Consider the following 27,416-nt stretch of genomic DNA (forward strand, 5'->3'; position numbering starts at 1 on the left):
TGAGCCAGGTGACTCAAGCCCCACTAAATCACCCCTAGGGCTCACAAACCTAATACCATATAGTTTGTACAAAGTTAGCTGCTGCTTAATTGAAACAGTTAAAGAAGAAGAATATAAATTCCTTTGGTAGAAACCTAAGTCACGTGAGCTAAGGAAGATCATTAATTAAAAAAAAAAGAAAAGAAAAAGTGGAGGGTAATGTGTATGTTGTGGATGACTATACTGGTAGGAAGAAGGATTTTTTTTTGAAGACAGATATCATGATTACCCAAGAAGGTTGTTGCAGATTAAGGTAGAAAATAAACCTCATGTGTTTCAGTTGGAAAAATAACCTGTTTCAAAGAAATTCAGTTTTGTTTTTTTCACACTTTCAGCAGAAGCTTCGCTGTGAAAAGAGCTAGGCGTGTTTATTCCAAAAACCACAAGTAGGAAGAGATTTCAGAAAGTGTCCTGAGGTGGTTACACTGCTTCCACAGGGGGAGTGTATGCCCAGCCCAAAGAAGTAGATGGACGTCATAGGGGGGGCAAAGTCATAGGCAAACAGATGAAGGAACTTTGTAACTATGATAGTTGTCTTAACGTGAAATAGGTTGTTTTCTTGAGGTAGCGAAGGCTTTGCCACAAATAAGAATCAGAGAAAAAGATAGTTACACCTGGTAATTTCCACCTGAAATTTTAAGAGATGTCTTCTATGCGTTACATGGATAGGACAGGGAATTGAATCAGCATAAAGTTAACAAAGACATGTTCCTCTACTTTGTGAAGTCAGAATGGACTTCGTGCAGACCAGGTTTTCTCAACTGTTCTAGTATTTTAATAAAGAAATGTGTTTCTATCTGTAGGATTTAAGTTATTGTCTGGAATTACCTGAGGTCAGAACACTAAACTTCACTATGGATCTTGAAATTTTTAAAGACTAGGGGTATGTTAAGGGAACTGCATTTTAAGGAGATGCTATAAGGATCAGCTTGTTTCTCTATAGAGTCTAGACATGGAGAATACAAACTTTAATCTGAGTTAGGGAAATTGATTTTAAAAATATAACAATCAATTCATTTACTACTTTAAAGGTATATGACTTTCTGGCACAGTGAGAACTTAGAGAATCATATTTAAAGGACCTTAGGGGCTTAATGTTGATTTAGTTTCCTCTTTTTGAGTCAATATGTTCATTAAAATTTAAAAATATTTAAAAATTACAAAACTAATTACATAAATATATCCTATTTATAGAACTCTGTCTTAGTGCATTTAACAGCAGTCATTAAACAGTTCATGGATGAATAATTATTGAAAAATGTGAAAGAGATTTTTCTTAACACCGCTAACACCAGTTGAAAGTCTCTTTTCCCAAGCTTAAATACTGCTTTTTTTTTTTTAAAGTGTTAACACTTTATTAGGTAAAGAGTTCAACAAATAACAAGCAGAAATAAAAACAATGTTCCACAAGAGTGTAGACAATGCTTGTAAACAATAGCCAAATTTCAGTATGAGAGTTTTGCTCACAGATGACATTTTTATCCTTTTTGTATTAGCAAAAAAAGATCAGGGGAAACGTGACATTTGTCTTTTTGGCACTGGCTTATTTCTTTTTTTCTTTTCTTTTTTTTTTTTCATGCTCATTCATGTTTATTTCATACATTTGACTGCCACAATGGGAAAAATTCACCATCCGTCCCTGAAAAGGACATTAACAACTTAAAATGTGAAATGTAGTTCAATCATTAACCTCATTCTGCACAGCATTCAGCAAGTAGGCTTTGGTGTTGTACATAAAATTATTATTGAGATGTCAATTCAAGTGTATGAATATCAGACATTTTAAAAATACATACATACTTAATTATTTGACAATCTTATTAAATACTGTTTTTAATTTGACTTGTAACCTTACAGATTTCTTTGTGTATTTCCATATAAAAGTAGATACCGTTATAGAAATATGCAGTTTATTTTGTGTAAAGATAGCATTCTCTCATTTTATACATGTTGTCTTCAGTTTTATATACTTCTACTTCTGTTTACAATTGTGACTTGGAACCCTATGTTGGTTTACCTCATTTTCTTCTATGTATTTTTGGTGTACCACTGTTATATTGATAGGCATGTGAGCTATTTCCAATGTAAATATTCTCAACTGAAATTTTAGGTCTTTAAAAATTGGGGAATAACAAAAGCTGACCACTTTATCTGAAAAAATGAAATTGGTTTAGGAAATTTCCATTTTGTATGGTGATGAGAATGAAATAAAACACATAGCACTCAATGGATCCTTAATAAATGTTAATTCTCTCTCTTTGCATCTTACCTCAAATTGTATGCCTGATGATAGAATTGGAAGAATAATGAAATGTGATCTTTCATAGTCTCATTTTTGTTTTTCCCAATATATCATTTGTATTGCTTACTGCATGTTTAATTCTCAATCTGAAAGCTGTTGAGGTGGTGACTTCGTGCCTCATTGTTCTTTTTTGTTTTTTAAGATTTTTTTTGAATGATAGATTTTACAAGATGGAGTTCACACACACACACACACCCACACACACACACCCCACACCTTTCATCTGTTTCACTCTCCAAATGGTCAAAATGGCCAGAGTTGAGTCTGTATGAATCCAGGAGCCAGTAGCTTTTTCCAGGTCTCCCACATGTGTTCAGAGGCCCAAGGACTTGAGCCATCCTCTGGTGCTTTCCCAGGCCATAAGCTGGGTGCTGGATGGGAGATGGCGTTGGAGCATCTGGGACTAGAACCCGTGCCTGTAAGGGATGCTAATGCTGCATGCAGAGATTAGCCTTAATGATTGACTTGAGGAGAAAAATGCTTACTATAAATTTGTTCATTTGTTCATTCATTGATTAACTAAAGATCAACTTCTGCCTGCTATCAACCAGGCACAAAAAGTATAAACGAAATATTAGGTGCTGCATACAAGCACCTTACACATTTGTGTTTAAGACAGAGTAAAAAACAAATAAATACTTGATAGTGAGAACAGGAGCAGGGTAAATATGGAACAACTCATTCTTGTTTGTTGTCAAGGAAGGATTTCATAGGGAAGGTGATAGTTTAGAACCTTAAAAATTTATTAGCAGGAAACTGGGTTGGAAGCAGAACAAGGACTAGAAATAGGCACTCTTACAGCAGACGAAGGCATCCCACATGTTCTCCTGCATCACAGTGCAGGCTCTAAGACTTGATGGATCTTGCAAGTCCACCATGGCTTCTGTGTTCTGTAGTTTCAAGGAAGGGAATTATCATGGTCAATTTTTACAACAACTCAGGAAAAAAGAAGGATAAAGGTTTTTTTTTTTTTCAGTCTGATGTCTTTCAGTGAGAAACAGGAAAATAAAACTCTTCCTGTGTTTCCTATATTGCAAAAAAATGAATGGACTTCTGCTAGTCTCATGATTACCTATTTCCCAAGCTAAATGCAAAGCTATGTGCATGAGGACAAGAAAATCTCCACTCAGTATACCAAAAAATAGAGTCTTCAGTGTGAGTTTTAAAATAGGTCAAAGACAGCTTTACAATCTGGCCAGGGGGCTTGAGAGCCATATTCAAGGGATTGACTCCAGAGAACTCCAGATACCGTAGCTTCCTGAGCATACTGAAGTGGCCCAAAGCAATTCACCAGCAATAAACATCAAACTATCCTCTTAGTTTGATGACTAGCTACTAGGAGAGAAAGTAGGAGAGAAGAAAATGCAAAAATTTACTTAAATGTTTTTTCTTTTTTACGTATTTTTCTCCTTTCGACTCAATTAAGTCACAAATGAAACAGAAGTTGCCTGGGATTTGTACAGCATTAATTTCTTCAAAAAGGAAAATGAATCAAAACAGGGACTAATTTATCATGTCTTTCTTTCTGTTAAGCATCATGAAAAAATATCCCTTGTGATCACAGGAGTTTGCATTTTTGAGACTTGGTTGTATCCAATTTAGAATTAATTAAAATTTGATCCCAAGCATCATAATAAAGGATTTATTTTAATTATTATTTTTAACTTTGTGTTTACTGAAGTTTTTATTTTAAGTGGTGGAAGTAAAACTTTTGTTTAAAATTTTTTTTTTTAAGTGGTGGAAGTAAGACTTTAGAATAATACTTAAGCATACTTACAGAGCACTTTTGTTTGTTTCCTGAGAATAAAATGCTCTTCAAAAACAATTTACAGGCATGATTTAGACCCACTAGTTTAAAAAATAGGATCATTTTTTTAGTCTTTGACTGTTGGAGTCCGAGAAAAGGAATGAAATAGAGCTGAATTAGCTAAAATGGCATACATTGGGACAGATCAAGTTCTAAGTGGAATTATGGAAAGGAGGAATTGGAAATTTTTTGAAAGCAAGGATGCACATAATCTAAGTGCTACTCCTGATTCTATCATGTTAAGGGTGTGACCATTTTTCATTTAGTCTATTTCTAATCTGTGTAGTACTGTAATACTATCGTTACTGATAATAATATCAATATTTAAAGGAATTGGGAGTTCGCAGTATCCCTATACTTGGTGCCCTTTCTGTTTCTGATTTTTACTTTTACAGTTAGAGCTCTATTTAATGAATAAATAGGAAACTGATTTATATTTGTAACAAGATGCAAATTTTCTAAGTGAACAAGTCCTCTAGGGTCTGCTGCTTAGCTCTCTGTCATGCTCTCTGGTAACTGTACTTGATATTTAGTGGGAGGGTTCCAAAGGGAGAGACATGCATTCTGATCAGAAAGACATTTTGCCATAGGTTCATTTATGTTATGTTAGTTGGCTTTCTATTCTATCACTCTTCCTCCCTCCCTCCTTAGCCCTCTTTCTTGGTTCTTTCCTTCTCCCCTCCTTTGCTCTCCCCTCCTCAGCCTTTCTCTCGCCTCACCATTCTTCTTTTCACCCTTCCTCTTCCCATCCGTCCTGAAAGCAGTGCCAGTGGTTACACAGTAATAGCTGTGTTTGCCTGCAGTATTTTAATTACCATTTTAGAAGCTAAAAAGGTGCATTTTGTTATGACTGTGTTTGTTGAACATTCTCCATTTTATTGGTTTACTTGGCTCTTTGAATTGTTTAAACACATTTTACTCTAAAATTGAGGATGTGTCAAATTGTTGCAAGGAAAGATAGACGAAAGCATTTGTAGTTCCTATTATAGACTTTGTTTTGATATTGCTGGTATTCAAAATAGTACCTCTAGAGTAAGTCTACTTTCAGCATTTTTTTTCTTTTCCAAGTGAATTTATTGTGCAACAATTAATTTGTTCAAGCAGTTTAACTTTTGTAATGACTTTGTTGTTAGATTCAAAGGCTATCTGAAAATGGTTGTTCAACATAAAATGAGGTAAACTTTGTATTTTCTTAACTGTAAACAAAGAGAATTAAATCACCTGTATTTCCATTATCAGCTATGCCTTATTAATATTTTGGTGTAATGCATATATGGTTGAAGCTATGCCATATATACATTCATCTCCTGAGTTTTTAATTTCTTAAGACCTTGTCTTGATAGTTCCAGACACTAGTTGTTCACTATGAACAACTATTACCAAGGTCTCTGAAGCTGGGTGTCTGGTAATGCTGCCTCTATCTGTATGCAATGACTGCCAACTGCTGTTTTTGAGCTCTTATGTCTGCATTTTGGGCTGCTTATATTTATCTTTGTTTCCAGACTCTACATATTAGTATTTTTGACTTTAGCAAGATCACTACTCCTCCCTTATTCCCATAAGCTGCTACTTACATTTGGTTATGGCCTGTTGAGTAAGATAAGAGGGATAACATTTTAACAAGCTCCCCCCTTTTTTTGCATAGCATTAATATAGGTGTTTTCACATAAGTTATGCTACTTAATTTTCAATTCTTAAATTGTTAGTAGGATTTTATTTTTAAGGCAACAAAAATCATTACTGAGCATTTAGTATGTGCTGGGCTCTGTATATTTATATGTGTCTGTTGGGTTTATTTCTGCAATATTCTGCCAAGGCAAATTGTTGTAAACATAAAAATAGAGAAGTTGAGTAACAACCCAAGATTACTGGTAATTTGTGGGTGCAGGATTTGAACTCTTTTGTGCAGTCCCCCTCAAATAATTAAAAGTGCTATGGTTGTGTTTAAGTAGAGTCAGTGGATTTTAAGCTCAGATATTGTTTTTCTTTAAGAAAATAAGCTTTAATGTATTACCTTGGGATATTCATTTTGGATTTTGCATAATTTCTAATTGTCTTCTAAACTTTATTTTGTATTTTGTAAATAAAATTGTAACTATGTACATATTGAAGAATCTAAGAAATAAATGCTATAGGAAGGAATTTTAAAATTTTTTCAAAGGGGGAATTATTGTTAAATAACCTCATTTTTTAAAATAAAGAGGACAAAATTTTTATAGATTTCATGTATACCATTGAAAATGCCTAATGATATTTGCCATCCTACTTCCCCCTACTTCCTTTTTAAAAAAATTTTTGTGATAACATACATTTATTTACCTTTTAATCACAGAATCAGCTTCCCTCCCACAATTCTCAGGCTTATTAGGGAATCGAAGAATGAATTTCCTATGTGAAAGGTTTATGAACTTGTGCAGAAGTTAACATAATTAGTCAAAATGCCATTGGATTGATGTTGATGTCAATAGCTACATTTCTCAGGGAAACAGATTTTAACCTCAATATATATTACTAATCGTAATTGAAAGAAAGGAAGTTATTTGGCAGAATGGTGGTCCTCAATTGGGCCTTTCATGGTGGTTAAGAGATTAAGTGATGGTTAACAACATTTCAATATTTATTTTAAATCATTGCTTTAAAACTCATCCTGCTAAAAATCTAACGGTTTTCAAAAAGCAGAAATATTTGCTGGATAACCTGCCCTTTTTTAAAATATATTTCACAGATTGCCTGAGAATGTCTTCCATCCCTTTCTTTTCTCCTTCCTTACGTTGTACCCCGGGGTACTTTTTTTTCTATTTTTTTGTACCAAAGCACAGAAAGCACCTAAAGGTGCAAACTTTATTCAGAACGAACACAAGCTTCATGTGAGGCATCCCATTTACTCTTGCTACACCTTTAGATAATTTCACCCACTTTGTGAGTTTTTTTCTGCCTTTTGAAAATGTGATACCACAACAGGCAAATAGCCTGGCAATGAAGGCCTCTTCAACAGCTGACTTTTGTGTTGAATGTGCATTACTATCCTGTAAAAGGAACCACCCCTTATTTATTTGCCATCTTGTTATTGGGGAAAAAAGTGGCAAGTAGCAATTTACTCCTTTTTCCCTCCACTGTAGTGTGCATGTGCAAGACAAAGATAAAAGCTATGTATTCCTTCGTGGAAGGGTGGAGGTAGAGGATGATTTCAATTAGAAATAATGACAGCAATAGAGGAATGAAGATACTGTGGTCATCAAAGGACAAAAGGAAGAAGTGAATTCCTGTTGTGAGGTATTTGATTAAACAGTTTGGCTATTATTTCTGTGTATAGGTGTTAGATATTCCATGATTTACGAGCTTTAGTGACAGTGTTTTTGACAAAGGTGTTCTCTGAATTTCTTTTTTGTGTGTGTCTTTTGATGATGATTGGGACAGAAGTAATGCTTGACTACCCAGGGACTCTGTAATAAGCAAAATGATTTTGATAGGCAAATATTTTTGAACTTATATTTATAAATGTTAATATTGGATTGTTAAAATGGTGAGGTATTATTTTGTGTCAATAATGTTTACTCAGAGAAAAAAAATTGCCAGACTTTGATTAGAATGTGTGTTTTTCATTACCTTAGGCTTTTCTGGAAACACCTTACAACTTAGTGTCACCTTTGGGTGACTTTTAAATATTAATTTTTTAAAAAAATGTTTGAGATAATGTGTGTGTGTCTGTGGGTTCTCCTTTCATCTCTGCCAATGTGTGTGTGTGTGTGTGTGTGTGTGTGTGTGTGAGCTTAGGTTATTAGAACGAGTAAGGAGATAAGGTGAAATTTTAAGCCTATGTCAGGTTAGTATGGGGGACTGGAATTTTGTATTGAGAATAATATGTTTCAAGTATATTTTTTCTCAGTGGGGCAAGGCAAAATTGACTATGTTATGTATATTGCCATGAAGAATATGTATAAATATAATACATGTTTAGATAAGAACAAACATTTTAGAAATCTATGTAACTTAAAAAAATTAAAGAAGTAGAGAAACTTTTGAGACACTTGTATCTTGATCTTAGTCATAAGACCGCGAAGCAATTGAATATTGTTTTAAGCAAAGTTTCCAATTAGGATTAAGTTTTGACATGACAGGCTTGGACATTTATAGATTAAAACACTTTAAATTTTCTTAGTGGTAGAAAATGTTGATATTGATAAAGAATTTGTTAATGCTATATCAGCTTCCCCATGTGGAGAAGTGCTACTGAACGATTATCAAGGCTGAGGGCTGGCAGCCAAAACAATGTAGTAATTTGGTCCACTTTTCTTCTTGAATAGGAGAAAGCTACTAAGTTTTTCTGAGTCTTGAATACCTGTAGAAGATATTTTTTATTATGAAGAATATCTGCTCTTTTCTCTTTCTTCATTTTCTTTTAAAGTTTTTGCTTTTGGTCTTATGTTGTTACCAACTTAATCTGTGGTTAATTGTAAATAGTAATTTTGGAGGTATTCCAAGGTTCATTTTGATTAGTTATATGAAAGTTCTTGACATTTGTTTAAATTTTTCTATAATTTTAAAGCTAAAGAATCTAGCCTTTACAGTAAGTTTAAAGGCAAAGAATCTAAAACTTGGTGAAATTATTTAATTTGATCAAGGCCATAATTTAGGAATCATGGCCTAGGCTTTTAGCAGTGATATACTGTCAAATAATTGATTTCTGCTCATTTTTTTGTCTTGCTGTATTGATGACAAGTGTGAGCATATTTGTTTCTGTATTGTAATTCTCTTATTTACTAAGTCTATATGTAGGAATGGATAAACTCACATAAAAATGCCTGCCTAATTATTCTGAAGACTTGTTTTGTTATAGTATGTGTAAGGAGTTTTTGGCATTTTAAATAGTTTTGTTTGGAAGAATATACTTATAAATATTATAGTTTTTCCTGTCTTTGGAAAAGGTTTTATTTATTTGAAAGGCAGAGTGAAAGAACAAGAGAGCAAGAGAGTGAGCGAGCTAGGGTTCTTTCATCCATTCATTCACTCCCTAAGTATTCCACCAGCTTGGACTGAGCCAGACCCATGTCAGCAGCCAGGAACTTCATCTGGCTCTCCTAAATGGGTGACAAGGACCTAAGTACCTGTGCCATGAGTAATGCCTCTGATGGTGCACATCAATGGAAACTGGAACCAGAATGGAGCTGAGAGTCTATTCCAGTCATTCTGGTATGGGATACATGTCTCTTAACCACTACATCAAACACCTACCCCTGATACATCTTTAATAACCCTTAACTAACAAATTAACTGTTTGTTCAAAGAATTGCTTTTTAGAGTGATCTATGATAATTTAGTTTTCTGGATAGCATCCTTAAATCTTGAATACTGTCTTCTCTTTTTCTGCAGCCTTTCTTGTTCTCTTTCTTATTTCCTCTTTGTCTCTCCTCCTGCTCCTCCCCTTCTTTCCTTCTCCTTTTCTTTTTTTTTCTGGCTTAATTAAGTGTAGTCCAAATTAAATGTTTGAAATATTAAATGTTCAGTGAATATACTTTCCCCATTTTCTATAGTTGCCTGATGGAGGCTGAAGTTTTTTTATGCTAGGTATACGGAAGGCAGTCATGGATTTCAGTGATGATCATCATGAGGAATACTGTCCTCATTATCTTCATGTTAATTCCATAGAGATCATGTGAAACTCTTACTATTAGCAGGGATGCTGTAATTTCAAAATTCAATCACCACATATTTTCTCTTCGTAATTTCCCTGTTCCCATCTTTCCCTCCCCCCATCTTTTGAAAACAAGTTTGAGTCATTTAAAAGACAAGAATGTAGAAGAAACGGTGAAGTGTTTTGCATATATGTATAAATAGCTGTCTGTCACATATATGTGAATTATGTCTTGGAGATTATTTACAGTTTTCTAATTCTGGCATGATTTTCTCTTGACAGCTAGTATGATTTTGGCCTCTGTTCCTATTTCCATTCTTATTGCTAATCCCACGCGCTCCTAGATTTTAAAAAAATAATAATACTAGTTTATTTTCTTATTGACCTTAAGCTAATATATTTTAGAAATTTGTCTTTTGCATTACAAAACATCTGATCACTTTGTTTTAATTCTTAAATTTTTTTAAGAAGTAGGAGAAATAAAGAGCTAGAAGGAAAGCACTCCCATTGGCTGTTTCACTACAGAAATGCTTACAGTGGTCAATGAACCTAAGACCAGGAGCTAGGAAGTCTACCCAGGTCTCCCATGTGGGTGTCATGTACTCCACTGCTGGAGTCATTATTGCTGCCTCACAGGGTCTGCATTGGAAGAAGGCTGCAATTCGGAGTCAGAGCTGGAAAACTGATTCAGGTACTCTGACGTGGAACAAGGGCATCCTAACAAGGCTTAACTACCAATGGAAGCTCTTACTTCTCACCATTTGTTTTTACAATTCTAATTATTTGGAGCTTGTGCTGTGGCATGGTAGATGAAGTCTTCACTCATAGTGCCTGCATGGTTTATGTCATAGCTGTTCCACTTCTGATCCAGTTCCCAGCTAAAACTGGCCGAGGAAACTGCGAAACTGGCTGAGGATAGGCCAAATCCTTGGGCCTCTGAACCCATGTAGGAGACCTGAGAGAAGCTCATTGCTTTTAGCTTTGTCAGCCATTGGGGAGTGAACCTCCAGATGGAGGTTCCTTTCTCTTCGTCTTTCCTTTCTCTGACTCTGTCATTCAAATAAAAAAATTTTAATTGAAAAAAATTATTTAAATATTTGAATGATATTAGAGTACACATTTATGCAGAGGCTGGGGAAAAAAGTCATTTTAGATTCAGAATAGGCCACAATGTCACAGATACTAATATGAAATGATATATTACCCACTTTTTAAAATGTATTTGTTATGTGGTATTTTAAATGCTGCTTGTCTTGCTGTTAAGGTTAATTTTGAGAATTAATGTGATATGCAATTGTTATTTTATGAATTTTTGGTAGGATTTAATATTGTTTCCAGTGTTTTATAAGGGGCGGTTCTCACATGTGTGCATACATGGTCCAGCAATTCTCAGGAATGAAGAAACACACAGAAATCTCAGAGACAGATTTGGCTTCTTCAGTTGTTATATATTGTGATGTTATGAGGTAATGGTGGCATAGAAACTGTAGTAGTTTAAGGTAAAATTGGGTCAAATATGTATGGTTTTGAGTATTTATAGAATATGCCAAGAGTTTAATGGTTTTATTAATCAAGATAAGTAAGCTTTATTTTTTCTATTTTTTCTTTTAGCATGGCTATGATCTAATAGTACACAGGATATGTGCACAGAGGGACACATAGATGTGTCTAATGCAATATATTTGTAATGTTTTCATTCTTAAAGATTACAGATTTAAAGTTATAAAACCACATATTTTAAAAATAAAAATGGATAACACCTGAATGATATATTGAAGTAATTCTCTGAGAAGTTGTCACATCATCTACCTGTAAGATTCACTGATTACAAATCAGTGGAGGGAGATGCAGCAGATGACAAGAGGCATGTAATAGTGTGTCAGAGTTTATTTGGTAGTGAAAGAATAACCCAAAGAGGGAAATTAGATCCAAGGGGCAAAGTATGAATGGGACATTGAGTTAAAAAGGGGGATTTAAAACAATGGGACAGAAATTTAAAAACTTTTACTTATAATGACCAACAACTTATCTCCAGTTTAGGTGTGTGTGTCTAGAATTTTTGTCTTTGCATTTTGTAGAAATTAAGAACCCTACATTTTGCCTTGGAATGATAAGTTAAGGGATAAAGTTCAAATAGTTTGTCTAGTTACTAGGTTTTTTTTTTTTTTTTAAGATTTGAGAGTGGTGGAGGAAGGGGGTTGGAAAGAGGTGGGAGGGAGAAGTAGAGAGAGAGACAAGTGGGGTTGGGGGAGAGAGGTTTTCCAGCTGCTAATTCACTCTCCAAATGGCTGAAGTAGTTGAGGCTGATTAGGATCAAAGCCAGGAGCTAGAAACCAAACCCAGATACTATGATATAGGATATGGGCATTATAATCACTTGGCTAAAGGCCTGTTGCTAGTATTATAGTTTTATGATGAAATTTTGTCTATCTATATTATATAGGGCATTGATGCTTATAGATGTGTATACATTTAGCAACATAGTACTGAAACCAACATAGTACATACTGTCATTGTGCTCTGTTCTTGATGGATATATTATATATTATGAAACGACTTTGTGCTTTATACAAATGTCGTTAGTTATATACACTAGCATGGAAAGTTCTGAACATAGTTTACACTAGCATGAGATGTTATCACTCGACGGGAAAATGTCTTTCCTGTGTTGGGCAGGGCTTCATAGTAAGGGAAAACATATTTAAATACAAGAAACTTAAGTTTTTATCCTAAGGGTTTTCAGTTTCACTTATTCTTTTTTGTTGTTTAGTTGATGACATACATAGATAGATAGATAGATAGATAGATAGATAGATAGATAGATAGAATAGATTTTGCAACTGCTGGTTCACTTCCTACATAACTGCAACCATCAGGGCTGGGTCAGGTGAAGCCATGAGCCAGGAACTTTATCCATGTCTCCCATTGTCAGTGGCAGGTGTGCAATAAATGCTTTCCTGCTTTTCCCAGGCAGCAAGGAGCTGGGTTCCAAGTGGAGCAGCTAGAACATGAGCCACAGACCATGGAATCCTGTTGTCTCATGCATTGATTTTCCCTGCCACACCACAGTGCTATCCCCATCTATGTATCAACACTTTAAAGATGTTTAATAGTCATTTTAGTCTTTTATTCTTTGTTATCATCTTATTTATATATTTGTTGTCATTTCCTTTTTGTGAAAGCTCAGAGTTTCAGTCTTGTGATCCGTGGTTTAATGAAAACTTCTGGAATCAGTTGTTGTCCTCACATAACTAGGATTGTTCTTGGTAATCTTTTCCAGTTCAGCTGTCAACTTAGGTCTTTATTAGTGGTTTGTATTCCCTTTGCTTATCACGTCAGTTTTCTCTTTAGATAATATTTTATTCATTTGATTTAAAAGAGGGACACCAGACAGACATATACCCACTCAAGTCTACTAGTTTGTTTCCCAAATTCCTCCATTAGCCAGGGCCAGGCCAGACCCAGTCAAATGATTAGGATGTTGGTCTGGGTTTGCTACATTAAGTGCCTGAAGCCCTGTATTTGACCTATTACTTGCTGTGTTGCAGTGTTCACATTATCAGTCTTGAAGTAACAGAATGGGAACCATGCAGATATAATATAAGGGCAGAGTATCTCAGGTAAAAACAGCAGTAGTGCAGTTAGAAATGTGTTCATGGTGGCACAGCAAGCTATTGCTCTGCTTGCAAGCACCAGCACCAGTTTGTGTCCCAGCTGGTCCACTTCTGATCCAGCACTCTGCTTGTAGACTGGGAAAGCAGTGGAGCCTGCTTCCAGTACTTGGGCCCCTTCACTCACTTGAGACTTGGAGGAAGCTCATGTCTCCTGGCTTCAGATTGGTTCGGCTCTGGCCATCGTGGCCTTTTGCGGGAGTGAACAAACAGGTGATTCTCTTTCTCTCTCTCTGACTTTTCTTTTGTCTGTAACTCTGTTTTTCAAATAAAAAATATTTTTTTTTACAAAAAGAGAAATGTGTCTGTTGTGTTCAAGGAGTGAAATGAGACCAGACTGGCTGCAGACAAGTTAATGAAGGGAAGAGAATAGGACATAGAGTCAGAAAGTAACATGAACAGGGTCAAGTAGGAACTTACACATCATTGTGAAGATTTCAACTTCTAATATGGGTGAGATATGGACCATTGGAGGATTTGAGCAAAGGATGATATTACCTGACTCATAGTATAAATGTATCACTAATTTATGATGCATAGTTGAAAGCATGGTGACCATTACAGTAATGTGTGTAAGAAATCCTGGTGCTTGGAGTAGCAGTGGAGGTGGTGAGAACTGGTTACATTGTTAGTATGTGTTGAGTGAAGAACTAGCAGGGCTTTCTGATTGAATTTAGAAGGATGTAAGGTGAAAAGTCAAGGATAACTCCAGGATTCTGATCTGAAAAGCCGATGATGGAATTGCCATTAAGAAAGACAGAAATGCTTTGGAAGGAACAGGTTTTAGAAGAAATATTAGGAACTTATTTGGACAAGTTACTTTTGGACATTCATCTTGGACATCAAAATAGAGATGTGAAGTAGGCCAAGGAGAGGGTTGGCAACAAAAATTTATGAGACAGTAAGAATATGGTACTTATGTAGCTCGATGAACTATTTGTTCTATTTTAAAAACCTATTATTCTTTGGTTAAGATAATGTAAAAAATTTGAATTAAATTAAGTGATAAAACTATATTTTGTTTTTTCACATTTTGATTTGACTAAAATGATATAGTACACCTAATACAGATGTATCTAGTCAGAACAAAGGTACAATAAGTAGTTGAACTATGTAGGATTTAATTGTGAGAATTTGTTGCAAGGATTTGGAAGCCAATAGAAAGTAAAAGTGGAAGAGGAGGTAACCCAGGTATCAGGAAGTGTAGGGATAGGTTGTCTACCAGCCATAGGGTTGGTTGGACAGTACCCAGGGACTTAGAAGATCTTATGGCCATGATTGGGGCATGGACTTGTAGGAGAAGTTTGAGTTGTGTCACTAGTGTGCACACAATTGATAGGGGCATGGCCTGGCTTATGCTGTAATCAGTGAGAGGATTGTGGCCAGCTGTCCTGATGCCTTTGAGGGCCTTAGGCAGCTGGTATTGGGAGTGCTGAAAGAAGCCAGTGCTGGTGAGCATGAGAAAATGGCTTAGCCGTAAGTGTCTTTTGCTGAAGAAGGAAGAATGACAGCAGTTAAAACAATTAGGTCTTCTCTATTTTCCCACATTCTAATCCCACTAGTTCCTCTCATTGGCAGAACCTAATAGAAAGCCAGCTGGCAATAAAGCCTCAGAAATATAGTGCCCCAGCATCACAGAGCAGAGAATTGATAGGTGATGTGTAAGAGACAGTGACTAACTGACTGGCACATGTAAAGTGAATTTAAATACATGAGTACATTTCCATTGGAATGTTTAATAAAGTAGAATGCTTTACACTTTAAGCCATTATAATTGTGTTATTTGTTGATGACAAATGGAAGATAATATTTAATGTTGAAGATAAGAACACACTGATTTTAGGAATACTTTGATTTACAAAACTTTAAAGCTCTCCTCTGTCTTCAGTCAAGAAATTTGTTGTTTCTTCCACAGAGATAATGCTTAATGGGCATCTATCACAGTCCAAGTAGTGCTGTTCTTGCACTTCAAATATATTGGTGATTAAAAAAAATACTTCCACTGTCCATGGAGCTCATATTATAGAGTGAGGAGACAGGCAACAATAAGCATGATAACTAAATTATATAGTGTGGTAGAAACATGTAAGCACAATTGTAAAAGGAAAAATACACAGTAGAGTAAGAGGGATTGATGGTGCAAGGAAACAATTTTAAATAGGATGATCAGAGTAGGACTTGTTGAGAACATGACACTTGAACAAAGACTTGAATAAGGTAAAGGAATTAGCCACAAAAAGGGAAAATGCTCTCTCTTTCTTTTTTTCACTAATAGTCATCTGAATGAATGTGAAATAGCATCCATTTTTTAAAATTTACATTTGCCTAATGGATAATGATGCTGAATAGCTTTTCATCTGACTTCTGTCATTTTTATACACTCTTTGGGAAAATATCTGTTCAAGTTTAGGGACCATTGTTAAGTTGGGTTGTTTTGATGTTGATTTATAGTTTATATTTCAAAAGGGCTTCTGAAATTTCATGAACAATTTGTATTATATATAAAAAACTATGCATGTTTTAAAAAATTTTTGTACCAAGTATATGTTATCGTTTGGTTCAATTTTTCCATTAACTTTTTGAAATACCCACATTGTCTACATTAATGTGTTATCAGATATGTGATTTGTATTTTTTTCTCCCATTTTATGGACTGCCTTTTCACTCTTTTAATAATATAACACACAGTTTTTATTTCGATGAAGCCCAGTTCCCTTTTTTTTTGCTGTTCTTTTGTATCATAGCCAAGAAATCATTACAGATCCAAAATCCTGATGATAGCCCTATGTTTTCTTATAAAATTCTTATTGTTTTATCTCCTAAACCTAGGCATTAATCCAGTGTGAGCTAATTTGTATATTATCTAATGTAAAGGCTCAGTTTCTTCATCTTTTTTTTTTTTTTTTTTTTTTTTTTTTTTTTTTTGCTGGATAGCTAATTGTCCAGTACCATTTAGAAAGACATCACTTTACTTCTTAATTTGAAATATTTAAGAAATTTTTAAAATATTTATTTATTTTTATTGGAAAGGCAGATTTACAGAGAGAAGAGACAGAAAGAAAGATCTTCCATTTGCTGGCTCGTTCCCTAAGTGTTCGCCATGGTTGAAGCTGAGCTTATCCAAAGCCAGGGACCTGAAGCCAGGTGCCACGAGCATCCTTCAGGTGTCCCATGCATGTGCAGGGTCCCAAGGCCCTGGGCCATCTACTGCTTTCCCAGGCCACAGACAGAAAGCTGGAAGGGAAGTGAAGCATCCTGGACACAGACTGTGATCCCGGTATGTGCTAGGTGAGGATTTAACCACTAGGCCCTAAAAAATCTTGATATTGAGGAAAAAAAGACTAAAAACTCATAGTTTATAGTATTGTCTAGTGAGTAATGGTGGTTTTGCCATATTTTTGTTGCAAAGCACAAAAAGAAGTTCTAGTTAACTGAGTAGTTCTTTTTAAAATATTTATTTATTTTTATTTGAGAGATTAAGAGAAAGAGAAGCAGAGAGAGAGGGAGAGAGAGAGAATCTTCCATCTGCTGGTTTGCTCCCCAAGTGCTCCCAGAGGCCTCAATTGAGCTAATATGAAGCCTGGAACCAGGAGCTGCTTCTGGGACTCCCACCCTGGTGCAGGGACTCAAGGACTTGAGCTATTCTTTGCTGCCTTCTAAGATTATAAGCAGGGAGTTGGATCAGAGATGGGTTAGCCAACACATAAACCTGTATCCAAATGGGATGCTGATGCTACAGGCAGAGAATTAGCTTGCTAAACTACTATGACAGTCATAAGTGATTTGTTGTTGTTTAGCCAATAGGTAATTAAGAGAACATTATGTTAGATTTAAAACATTATAGGAAATTTATTTTTTGAAAAAGTTTATTCATTTGTATTGTAAGGGCAGATTTTTCGGAAAGAAGGAGAGATAGAGAGAAAGATCTAACATTCATTGATTTAATCCCAAAGTGGCCGCAACAACCATAACTCAGCCAATCTGAAGCCATGAGCCAGGAGCCTTCTTCAGGCTCCCACACGGGTGCAGGATCCCAAGACTTTGGGCCGTCCTCGACTGCTTTCCCAGGCCACAAGCAGGGAGCTGGATGGGAAGCGGAACAGCCAGGACACAAAGCGGTGCCCATATGGAATCCAGGTGCATGAAAGTGGGGAGGATTAGCCAATTGAGTCACAGCGCTGGGACTGGAAATTTACTTTTATAATGCATGCTTATGTTTATATATACATCAAGTTGCTAAATTAAAATTTTGTCCATGGGCCCGGCACAATGGCCTAGTGGATAAAGTCCTCGCCTTGAATGTGCCAGGATCCCATATGGACGCCAGTTCTATTCCTGGTAGCTCCCCTTCCCATCCAGCTCCCTGCCTGTGGCCTGGGAAAGCAGTGGAGGATGGCCCAAAGCCTTGGGACCTTGCACCCGTGTGGGAGACATGGAAGAATTTCCTGGCTTCTGGCTTGAGATTGGCACAGCATCGGCCGTTGTGGTCTCTTGGGGAGTGAATCTTTGGATGGAAGATCTGACTGTCTCTCTCCTCCTCTCTGTATATCTGACTTTGCAATAAAAATAAAATCTTAAAAAAATAAAATAAAATTTTGTCCATTATGACTTTTCTATTCATACTTCTGTGGCTGTTAGCTTCTACAATTAGTTGCTCATTTCATTTTCTGGTGTTTCTGAGTTGGGGTGAGTTTGAGAGGTTTATTTCAAGATGACTAGTAATTGTTTGGAGAATTCTATGGGCTATATCTCAGTTCACCTGAATATTCTGATTCTTCCTTTTACTTTATATGGTGTACACATTACTATCTGTGATTTGAGAGTAGATTCTTTCATTTAACACACAAGGAAGAAACTGTGGTTGCCTTTTGCGTCACAACTTTGTGAATTGGTTGGACCATCATTAGAGCATTAAGAATCTCAGTAGAAAGCATAATATCTCTTACAGTCTATCATGAATCTAACACTGTGTAACAGATAATACATTTGAAGCATTGTTATTTCCTTTTCTCTTGTTTTCCTGAATATAGTTCTCAGGCCTAAAAGAAAACTTGAGATATACTTAGTCTCAAATTGTCAGCTAAAGAAAGACAATGTGCTTCACATAATGAACTTTATTTTTGTTTCAGAAGAAAGAAAACCAAAATCCTAACACCAATAGAGGCAAAATGTGTTTCAGCAAATCCAAACTATGCCTTAGACTTCATCTGAGGAGCTGGATTACAAGTTCTGGTTTCCCTTTTCTGTCTGTGACACTTGAATAAACTCACTTTGGATGCACTAATTATTCTGGCAAGCATCTGATATCTGCAACATGTATACAAGTGGTCATCTTTATACAACGACTGTTTAATTGCTGCTGACCCATTACGCCCTGTTTAGTTTGATTAAGATTTGTCAGTATCTTGATGATAGTATGCTGCCACACTTGTTAGAAATGTGTGACATGATACTTTCTAATAGGTATGGAAAAGAAAAAAAGACCAGAGTGAGAATTTGCAAACTGTTAGCTGATATATTTATATATGTATATGAAATTATTCAGGGCTACTCATTCCTTTTGCCTAATGCATTTTTTTCTAGTAAATTTGCAGAAAAAAAAAATGATAGGCCTGGAATTTATCAGGTCATTTGTTTTATGTGTTAGCCACTGAATGATGGAAATGGGACATTTACATCTTGGTCCAAATCTTTGTCATTCAATTTGTCCTTAATCTTTTTCAGTATTAGTTTCTCATCTATGAATTTGGGGATAATACAGCCTATACCTGTCTTAGATGTGGAAGGATTAAGTGAGAGATTATTTGCTCTTATGTTGGAATACTTTCTTTGTAGTAATCAAATTGTTATTTGATTCAATGGTATATAGATAATTTTATAATTTTCTCCTTTTCCACGATGTCAGGATGTAGGAATAGTGAGCCCTTTTGAGCCAGTCCCTAGCAGCTGATTAAACACTGTATTGGAGAACCAGGGAATAGTAAAGATGGCAAATGAAACCCTGGCAAAGAAAATAGTCTAATCCCAAAGGACATTTTCAACAATAGCCTGGGCCCTATGCCTAGTACTTAGAGGGGCCTAGGGAAAGAGACTCCTGCTCCTTACCATACCATTCTCAGAATTTTATTCGTTAGGGCTTGACTTTATTAATAAAGTCATGACCACTTGTTCGGTACTGCATATGGTTGGTTGTGATTTCCAGCTGCCCTTTGGGCTAAAGTGTAAACAGTGAGTAGATTGTTATGTTCTCCTGTTAGGCTTAAAGCTGTGGTCTCATGTCTGTGCCACATATGTCTACAGCCAGAAATATATCCTTTTCCTGATATCATGGAGGTGAAGCAGAACTGTATCTGAAAAGAATCTGAATTCATTACTGTAAGAGCTTTTTACTTTTCTTTTTATCAAAAACAAGGAACAAAATAATGGCATAAGAAATCATGAACATCATCAATAGGATGTCAACATGACACCAAACAGCATAATATATTGTCAAGAGCATCTAATCTAGTGACTGAGATTTCTATGCATTTGGTGTTTTCATAGAAGACAAATACGGGCAACAATCCAACAATCCAGTCACAAAAAACACTTCAGTGCTCTGAATTTGACATAAGCACAACAGTTTGTCTCAGTGACTTAGGAAATACCCATTGATAGAACTGGCTGCTCAGCGTTGGCTCCATTGCTAATATGCTGGCTAAGTATAATTCAGTTTTTTTTGTTTTACTGTGTTGAACAGGAATGTTATTTTTGTTGGTAGTGATAGTTTATATGATGGATATTTTAGCTGATTATATCATGGGGATACTTGAGTAAACCCTAAAGTTCTCATCTGTTTAGAAATTTATTTATAATGATGACAACTACCATTTTAAACCACAAGAAATGCATTTGTAATGTCACTTATTTTTTGTAGCAGTTCCACAGGAGTATATTGTGGTCATTTTATAGGGGAGGAGACTAAGGTTTAAAGAATTTGAATGACTTTCTAAGGTTATACAGGTTATAGTCACAACTAGGATATTTGACTGCAAAGCTTTGATATTTCTGCTCTGTCACATTGCTTCTGTCTTTTTCTCACTGGCTTTCAAAGATGGCTTTCTGGTGTGTGAAATACATAGTTTTTCTGCATAATGATAGTGAGAAATTGTACTACATGACATTTGTAGCAGAACTAGAATAGCCTCATCCTGAGTATCGTGTTCCTAGGCACAAGGAGAAGCTGATCTGGCAAACTTCCCTTCAGCTAAGCTAGTAGGTAGAGTACTTCCTGGTATTCAAAGTCTTTGGGTAACTTACACTAGTTGGTATGGCGTTTCTCTGAAAATACAAGTCTTTGGGTTGCATAATTATTTTCTGAAAAAAACCTGTTGAAAGGGGTTTTTCCTGACCGTCCTGATGTTTTTTTCAGGGGGAAGACTGTTAGGGAAGGGTTGCTATTGTTATACTTTGCAAATTTCTGCTGGGCTCTGTTAGGTCAAGGTCTTAAACTGGTGTGGAATATTCTGTAACTCAACAGAAATAGTGAGGTTTGGGTGAGGAAACTATGCTATATGTGCAAAATAAAATAAAGACTGAGTAATTTGATATTCCTGAAATATAAAGTTTTAATCTGTTTCATCCAAATTATTAGATGTTCCTCCAACAACACCAGGTCAGGGTTCAAGCTTTAGCTCTAACATTTACCAACTAAAAGAAATTTCAAAAAGTTCATAGAAAATGGGATTTAAAAATAATGTGCATTTGAGGATTCCTGGTATTTAGTCATAGGTGATTTGTTTAACAACATGAGTCTATATGTCTGTAATTCAGTGATGATCACCCTTTACTTAAGATCCTTAACTGAATAGTTAGTGTTATCCTTTACTGAACACTAACACTTAGTGTTAGATGCTAGAATTAAGTTATTTGCTTTTTAAAGGTACCCTAACACTTAGTGTTAGAAGCTAGAATTAAAAGTTATTTGCTTTTTAAAGGTATCCTAAAGGCCTCAGGACACTTCCAATTTCAGCATTTTCTTTAAGAGAGGAACAATAGAATCTCATGAGTGGGAAGAAACCATGGAGGTGATCTGGTTTGAACTTAAAATGCAAGTTTATTATGGCTAACCCTTAGAAACATTGAAAGGTGGCATATTTGCACTTATTTATACATATTCACTGAATATATAAATGCAAGGACAGTGAGCTCAGCAGTTTTCCGTCTCTGGAATTACGTTTTTTCATGTTTGGCTAATAGGTTGCCAAGGCTTAAGGACAACTCTGTGAATAGAGATGTACAAGGTAATACCTGATATTGTTGCACTGACCATTTGTACCATGAGGTGTTGGGCTTGTCATTAATTGCATAGGAATATTGAGAAAGATCCATACATAGAAAGATACATTGATGTGCCTGTTGGTTTCTGCTCCCCAGAAAATTGTGGGGCTTGGAAACAGGCAACTTCCTTTTCTCTGTGGCATGGAATCCTGCAGTAAGTCTACTGCAGAAGGTTGTAAATTTCTTTTTCCTATTTTCCGCCCATCATGCATGTAGTACACCACGTAATTCTATATAATCATGCCGTATTTAGAGAATTGTCGTGCTGTACTATCTGGAAAGTTGCTTTGTTTTCAGCGTTCTAGATTTCTTCAGTTTTTTTTCTTTGGCATTTTCTCTGAATAGTCATGGGGCCCATTTTTCATGTCTGTGACAGCACCATGGTAAGTTATAATGATTGTTCTGTGAGACCCTGGAAGGGAATGGATGCATTAGGGGACATGGGTATGGAAAGCAAACAATAGGGCTTTTTGTTTGGTCTTGTTTTTGATTATATTTCTCATTGCTTGTTATTTTTCTTTTCATGGCAGGATGTGGAGGTGAGACCTACCATTCTCATGCTCCAGTCATTGTCTCTGTTGCAATCTTTGTGAGCTGTTTTTTCCATTCTCTTTAAAGGGTTTATTTCTCTTTTCTTTGGAGGGTCCATAGCCACATGATGTAAGGGAAGGAACTATATTTTAGAGGACCTGAATTTTAGTACTGGGCTCATTATTTTCTTCCTAAATAATGATGAAGGCACTATCTGTTCAGATTCTGATTTATAGAGGCTAATTTTGTAGAGTTGATGATACTGTTGAGCTCACTAAGTTATTGTGTGTATTAAAGCAATGTATGGGATAGCATGTTGAAAATAACAAATTGTGAACTGTATACAAGAATTTATAATCACGTACCTCTGTCTTCCATCATTACTAACTTGTTTAGAAGTTCTTTGTGATGGATATTTGGTGTAGTGGTTGTGACACAACTTGGAATGCTTGCATTCCATATTAGAGTACCTGGGTTTGAGTCATAGAGTCGTAGCTGTGCTTCTGATTCAAGCTTCCTGGTAATGCTTACCCTAGGAGGCAGCAGGTGATGATGGTTCGAGTACATGTGGAAGATTCAGACTGAATTCCTGGCCTCTTGCTTCAGCCTGGCCCTTGCTGTTGTCTCTATTTGGGGAATGTACTAGTGGATAATTCTCTCTTCTTTTTCTTCTTTCTTTTTTTCTTTGTTTTCTTTATTTCCCTGCCTTTTAGATATAAAATAAGTATAATCTTAAGAAGTATTTCCTTAAAAAGTGGAAAAGTAATTTCTACCTGATTTTTTGATACAACCTAAGCAAGTTTAAAAGATCTGGTTAACAATGTTTTGTTTTCAAAGTTTTGTTTTGTGTCTTCACTGGCCCTTTTCACTGACACCCTAAAGCAGCTGTTGTATGTCACTCCAAAAGTGGTTACATTTCACTGGTTCAGTATTACATGATTCTGGTGTAGGGTTTCAGGGTCTGTGCTAACAATGGTTGCACACTCTGAGATACGCTGTATAATTTGGTGTATTAATGAGAGGAAGTTGGCATGGATGCTTTCTAAATCATAGAAACTTTAGCAAAATGCACACTTGGCACAATGTATACTTCCCAATTTCTTTCTTATGTTACGAGAAGTTTCTTTTTTCTTTTTTCTTTTTTTACAATCTGTTTCTTTTCTATGCGTTCAGACTCTCATTTCCAATATCTCTTTTAAATAATGTTTATGGTGGAAGTAATGTGTAGGTTAAAATTTTTTAAGGTATGAGTGAAAATAGTATTGTAAAAATAGTTAAGGGAATGTTTACTCTGGAGGTGACTGTATGCTTTGGATGTCAAGTCTGCCACTTATTCACCTTCCAACTTTAGGCAAGTCACTTAACTTTTAAAAAAATTTTTCTTCAAGATTTATTGATTTTTTATTACAAAGTCAGATGTACAGAAAGGAGGAGAGACAGAGAGGAAGATCTTCTGTCCGATGATTCACTCCCCAAGTGAGTGCAACAGCCGGTGCTGCTTTCCCAGGCCACAAGCAGGGAGCTGGATGGGAAGTGGAACTACCGGAATTAGGACTGGCGCCCATATGGGATCCTGGCGCATTCAAGGTGAGGACTTTAGCCGCTAGGCCACGCCGCTGGGCCCAAATCACTTAACTTTTATTATCCTCAATTTCCGCTGTAAAGTAGGAACAATATATACAATTGATTTCTGTAGAATTCAGTTTATCCATCTATGCATCTATATTACAACTTTAAAATATTATTTGTTTGAAAGGCAGAATAAGGGAAGGTGGGGGAAAGAGAGGGATAAAAGGAACAGGGGAAAGAGAGAAAAAGAAAGGAGAAGGCAAGAGAGAGAGAGAGATAGTTTGCATCCTGTAGTTCACTGCTCACATGACTGCAATGGCCAGGGCCAAGGCTCGGCCAGGCAGAAGCAAAATGCCTGGAACTCTATCTGGTGTCATGCAGGAGTGATAAAATTCTAGTACTTGGGCCATTTCCACTACCTTCCCAGGTGTATCAGCAGACAGCTAGATCAAGATTTAAAGAATCTGGGACTTGAACTCAGATTCTTGTGAATTGGTGGTTTTGCAGACTGCAGCTTAACTTCCTGAGCCACAATGCTGACCTCCTGTATTGCTATTTGTAGTTAGCCATTGTCATTACTATTATTGAATATTTCCTGCTATCAGAGTATATTAGAGTCACTCAGCACAAAACTTAATTAATTCCTATTGTATTCTTAGGATTATGCTGGTTATCTGAAGGATAAAATTATTATGACACAATTCATGTCCCCTTCTAGAGGCTTTGTTGAGAATAACATGAGATGCATTTGATTATTAACGAATGACTGAGGAACCTGGGTCCCTGGGTTGAGTGATTGGGGACATAGAACATAAATAGATAAGAGAAAACAAATACAAATCTGTCTTGATGATGATAAGAGGATATTTATGCAAGTAATTACAACAGGTATGCAATCATGGACTGATATTTTCCTGAAAGGCAGCTAGAAGAGGCATGATAATAGCTGAACCTTGAAATTGGGAGCAGTATAGTCAAACAGGTTGAGATTGAAACTGTGGTGCTGCTTCTTAATAACAATGTGACTTTAGATATATTACTTAATCTCTCAAACCTCAATTTTCTCTTTTGTTAAATGGAGGTATCAATATTTACTTCTTAGAAGTGTTTGTGAATCTTACAATTAATCCATGTAAAGCATCTAGAATAGTTTTTTGACACATAGTTAAAAGTCAGTAAGTGATATTAATATAATGTTTAAATGCATGAAATTCAAAGTTAGGACTGATTTGAATCTCTTCTCTCCTTTTTACTTAGCTTTATAATCATAGGCAAGTAACTTAACAACATCTAAGCTCCTTAGAAAAGTGGAGGTGGAATTAATAGGTTCCTTGTGGAGTTGCTTGAGACTTAATGAGGTAATGTGGCCTGTAAGAGAGCTTGACATGTGGTTTGCACCCAGTACCATTAGGCATTATGTTGTTATTTTATTAGTTTTGCATCTCTCCTTCTCTCCAGCTAGTTCCTTTATGTTTATTCATAATCTTTCCTTCTCTGTCTCACTGTTCTTTTCAATTGACTTCTTTCAACAACATTTATCAGTGGTGATTGCAAGAACTGAAAACAGACTTGAAATATTGTGGATGTAGAGAGTAACTGGTCAGCAGAGCACCCAGGACAAGATATGGAGAAGGCACACAACCCATTCTACTGAGGGCCATTAGAGATTTGACTTTCATTAAGGAAAATCCAAACAACTGCTCCCTTTGTTATTTTGCTTCAATAATTTGCTGTTTCCTGGAGGATCAAAATCTAAGCTATTTTGAACTGCATAAGAGATCCTTTCCAATATGTTGTCAACCTGTCCTATAATATTGTTCATTACTATTTTGCCATTATGCTTTTTCATATTCCAGTCATTTTGAAGATTCTCTTCTTGGAATATAGATCTCTCTGCTTTTGCATGCTCTGTATAATCCTTACCCCTTTGTCCATCAATCGAACTTCCACTCAATCTTTAGGTCCTATTAAATGGGACTTCTGTAATGTCTTGAATCCTACTGCAATTATTTACACTTTCTTTCGGGATTCAATGATACATTTCTTTGTCATAAGGTTACTTGCTTCTGAAATTTGGCAGTGATCTATTTACCATCTGTTCTTTGTTCTAGATTGTAAACTTTAAAATCCAACAAATTGTGGTAATTTTTTTTTTATTTTTCAACTCTACAATAGTGAGAAAATAATACCCGTTTAGTGGAAACTGTGCTTTGAATTTGAACTTTCCCCAGGCTAGCAATATGTGGTGTAATGCTGTCTCATGACACTGGGTAATAGTAGTGAGGGACAGTTCCCAGTGAGATACACAATCATGAAGGTAAGTACTCCACAGTATACTGTGTTCCCAAAGTTATGATATTTGGTAGGTTGGGTGTGTTAAATACATCTTTGACTTAAAATACTTTCAATTTATCATGGGTCTGTTGGGATGTAACCTCATTGTAAATCAAGGAACATTTGTATTAGATGTCACCATTATATTTATAGGCCTTTGTGTATTTGGCAATCAGTATAGTATGTGATACAGAGCACATTGTAAATATTTGGGTTAAGTGAAAGGAGGAGTTGACAAAGGGAAAATGACTCTTCTGGTTTACTAGCCAATTGTTGAGATTTCTTCTATCTGGATTGTCCAAGTCTGGAATTTAAGTTTTGGAAGCATGTTTCATTTTATAGATATAGAATTCAGGCCAGAGAGAAGAGACCTTTCTTTCTCCTTTACGTGAAACTGATATTTTTTTCTTTCAAAACGGTGGCAAACTGTTGACCACTTGAAAGGGATATCATTTTGAGTATCTTGTTAGTTTCCTTTCTTCTTTATGATCTGTCTACCAGTTCATTTCTCCAAATTTGATGTACTTCGAAAAGTTAATGGAATAATGGAATTAAACAATGAGCTCATGTTAGAGTTTGAAAGTATCAACTTGATAGTAACGCTAGAATGTGCTTCTTGAGAAAACTTATTGCAAACTTATTGCTGTGGTCATTCAGGCAAACCCATACATAGCATGAACACCATACTGTACATTTTCCATGAATTTTTTCTTTAGGCTTTATTTTTAAATGCAAAATTAAGACATAAATCAAGGCCGTACCACAAATCGATGTGCACTTTATGTTGCTATGCTTATACTGTGTTCTGTTTAGATGCTGGATACATATTAAAACCAATTGGGTCTTGTCTTACTTATGCTGCTTTGGTTACTGTAACACTTCCCTGTAAATAGAACTGTCTGTCGTTTCAAGTAGTAAAATTGAGAATTTTCTTGATGCAATATATATTTTTATGACAAAACAGTACAATAATTTGCTGTGATATTCTGTGATTTTTTGGAAAGTCATCGATGGCTGGAGAATGGTGGTGAGATTGTCTCCTAACTATAATTATTTTTAGTGATGTGCTGATGTTTATCAGTAATAAATGCATTTGAAAAGAAAACCATCTAATGTGGTGGTCAGAGACATCTTTTGTTCACTATGGTTCTGGCCCTTTTTGGGGGAGTAAATCAGCTTTTTATGTATACATTCTGCATGGGAGCTGTAATA

General features: G+C 35.8%; 1 protein-coding gene across 12 annotated transcripts in view; it reads left to right on the forward strand.

The window, feature by feature from the left end:
* SOX6 (SRY-box transcription factor 6) overlaps positions 1 to 27,416 on the forward strand; it is a 595,708-nt gene that overhangs the window by 195,891 nt on the left and 372,401 nt on the right. The window contains exons 1-2 of one of the 12 annotated variants that reach the window (XM_058663305.1): positions 7,276 to 7,421; positions 9,176 to 9,338. The exons of 9 other annotated variants lie outside the window; for them this stretch is intronic. In XM_058663305.1, the coding sequence (XP_058519288.1) occupies positions 9,268 to 9,338 (71 nt within the window). In that variant the 5' untranslated portion in view covers positions 7,276 to 7,421; positions 9,176 to 9,267. Of the gene's footprint in view, positions 1 to 7,267; positions 7,422 to 9,175; positions 9,339 to 25,164; positions 25,229 to 27,416 lie in introns of those variants that run through there. 2 more of the 12 variants (XM_058663315.1, XM_058663313.1) reach the window with 2 other exon arrangements.

This window comes from Ochotona princeps, chromosome 4 (assembly GCF_030435755.1).
Source record: "Ochotona princeps isolate mOchPri1 chromosome 4, mOchPri1.hap1, whole genome shotgun sequence".
In the NCBI taxonomy this organism is placed as follows: Eukaryota; Metazoa; Chordata; class Mammalia; order Lagomorpha; family Ochotonidae; genus Ochotona; species Ochotona princeps.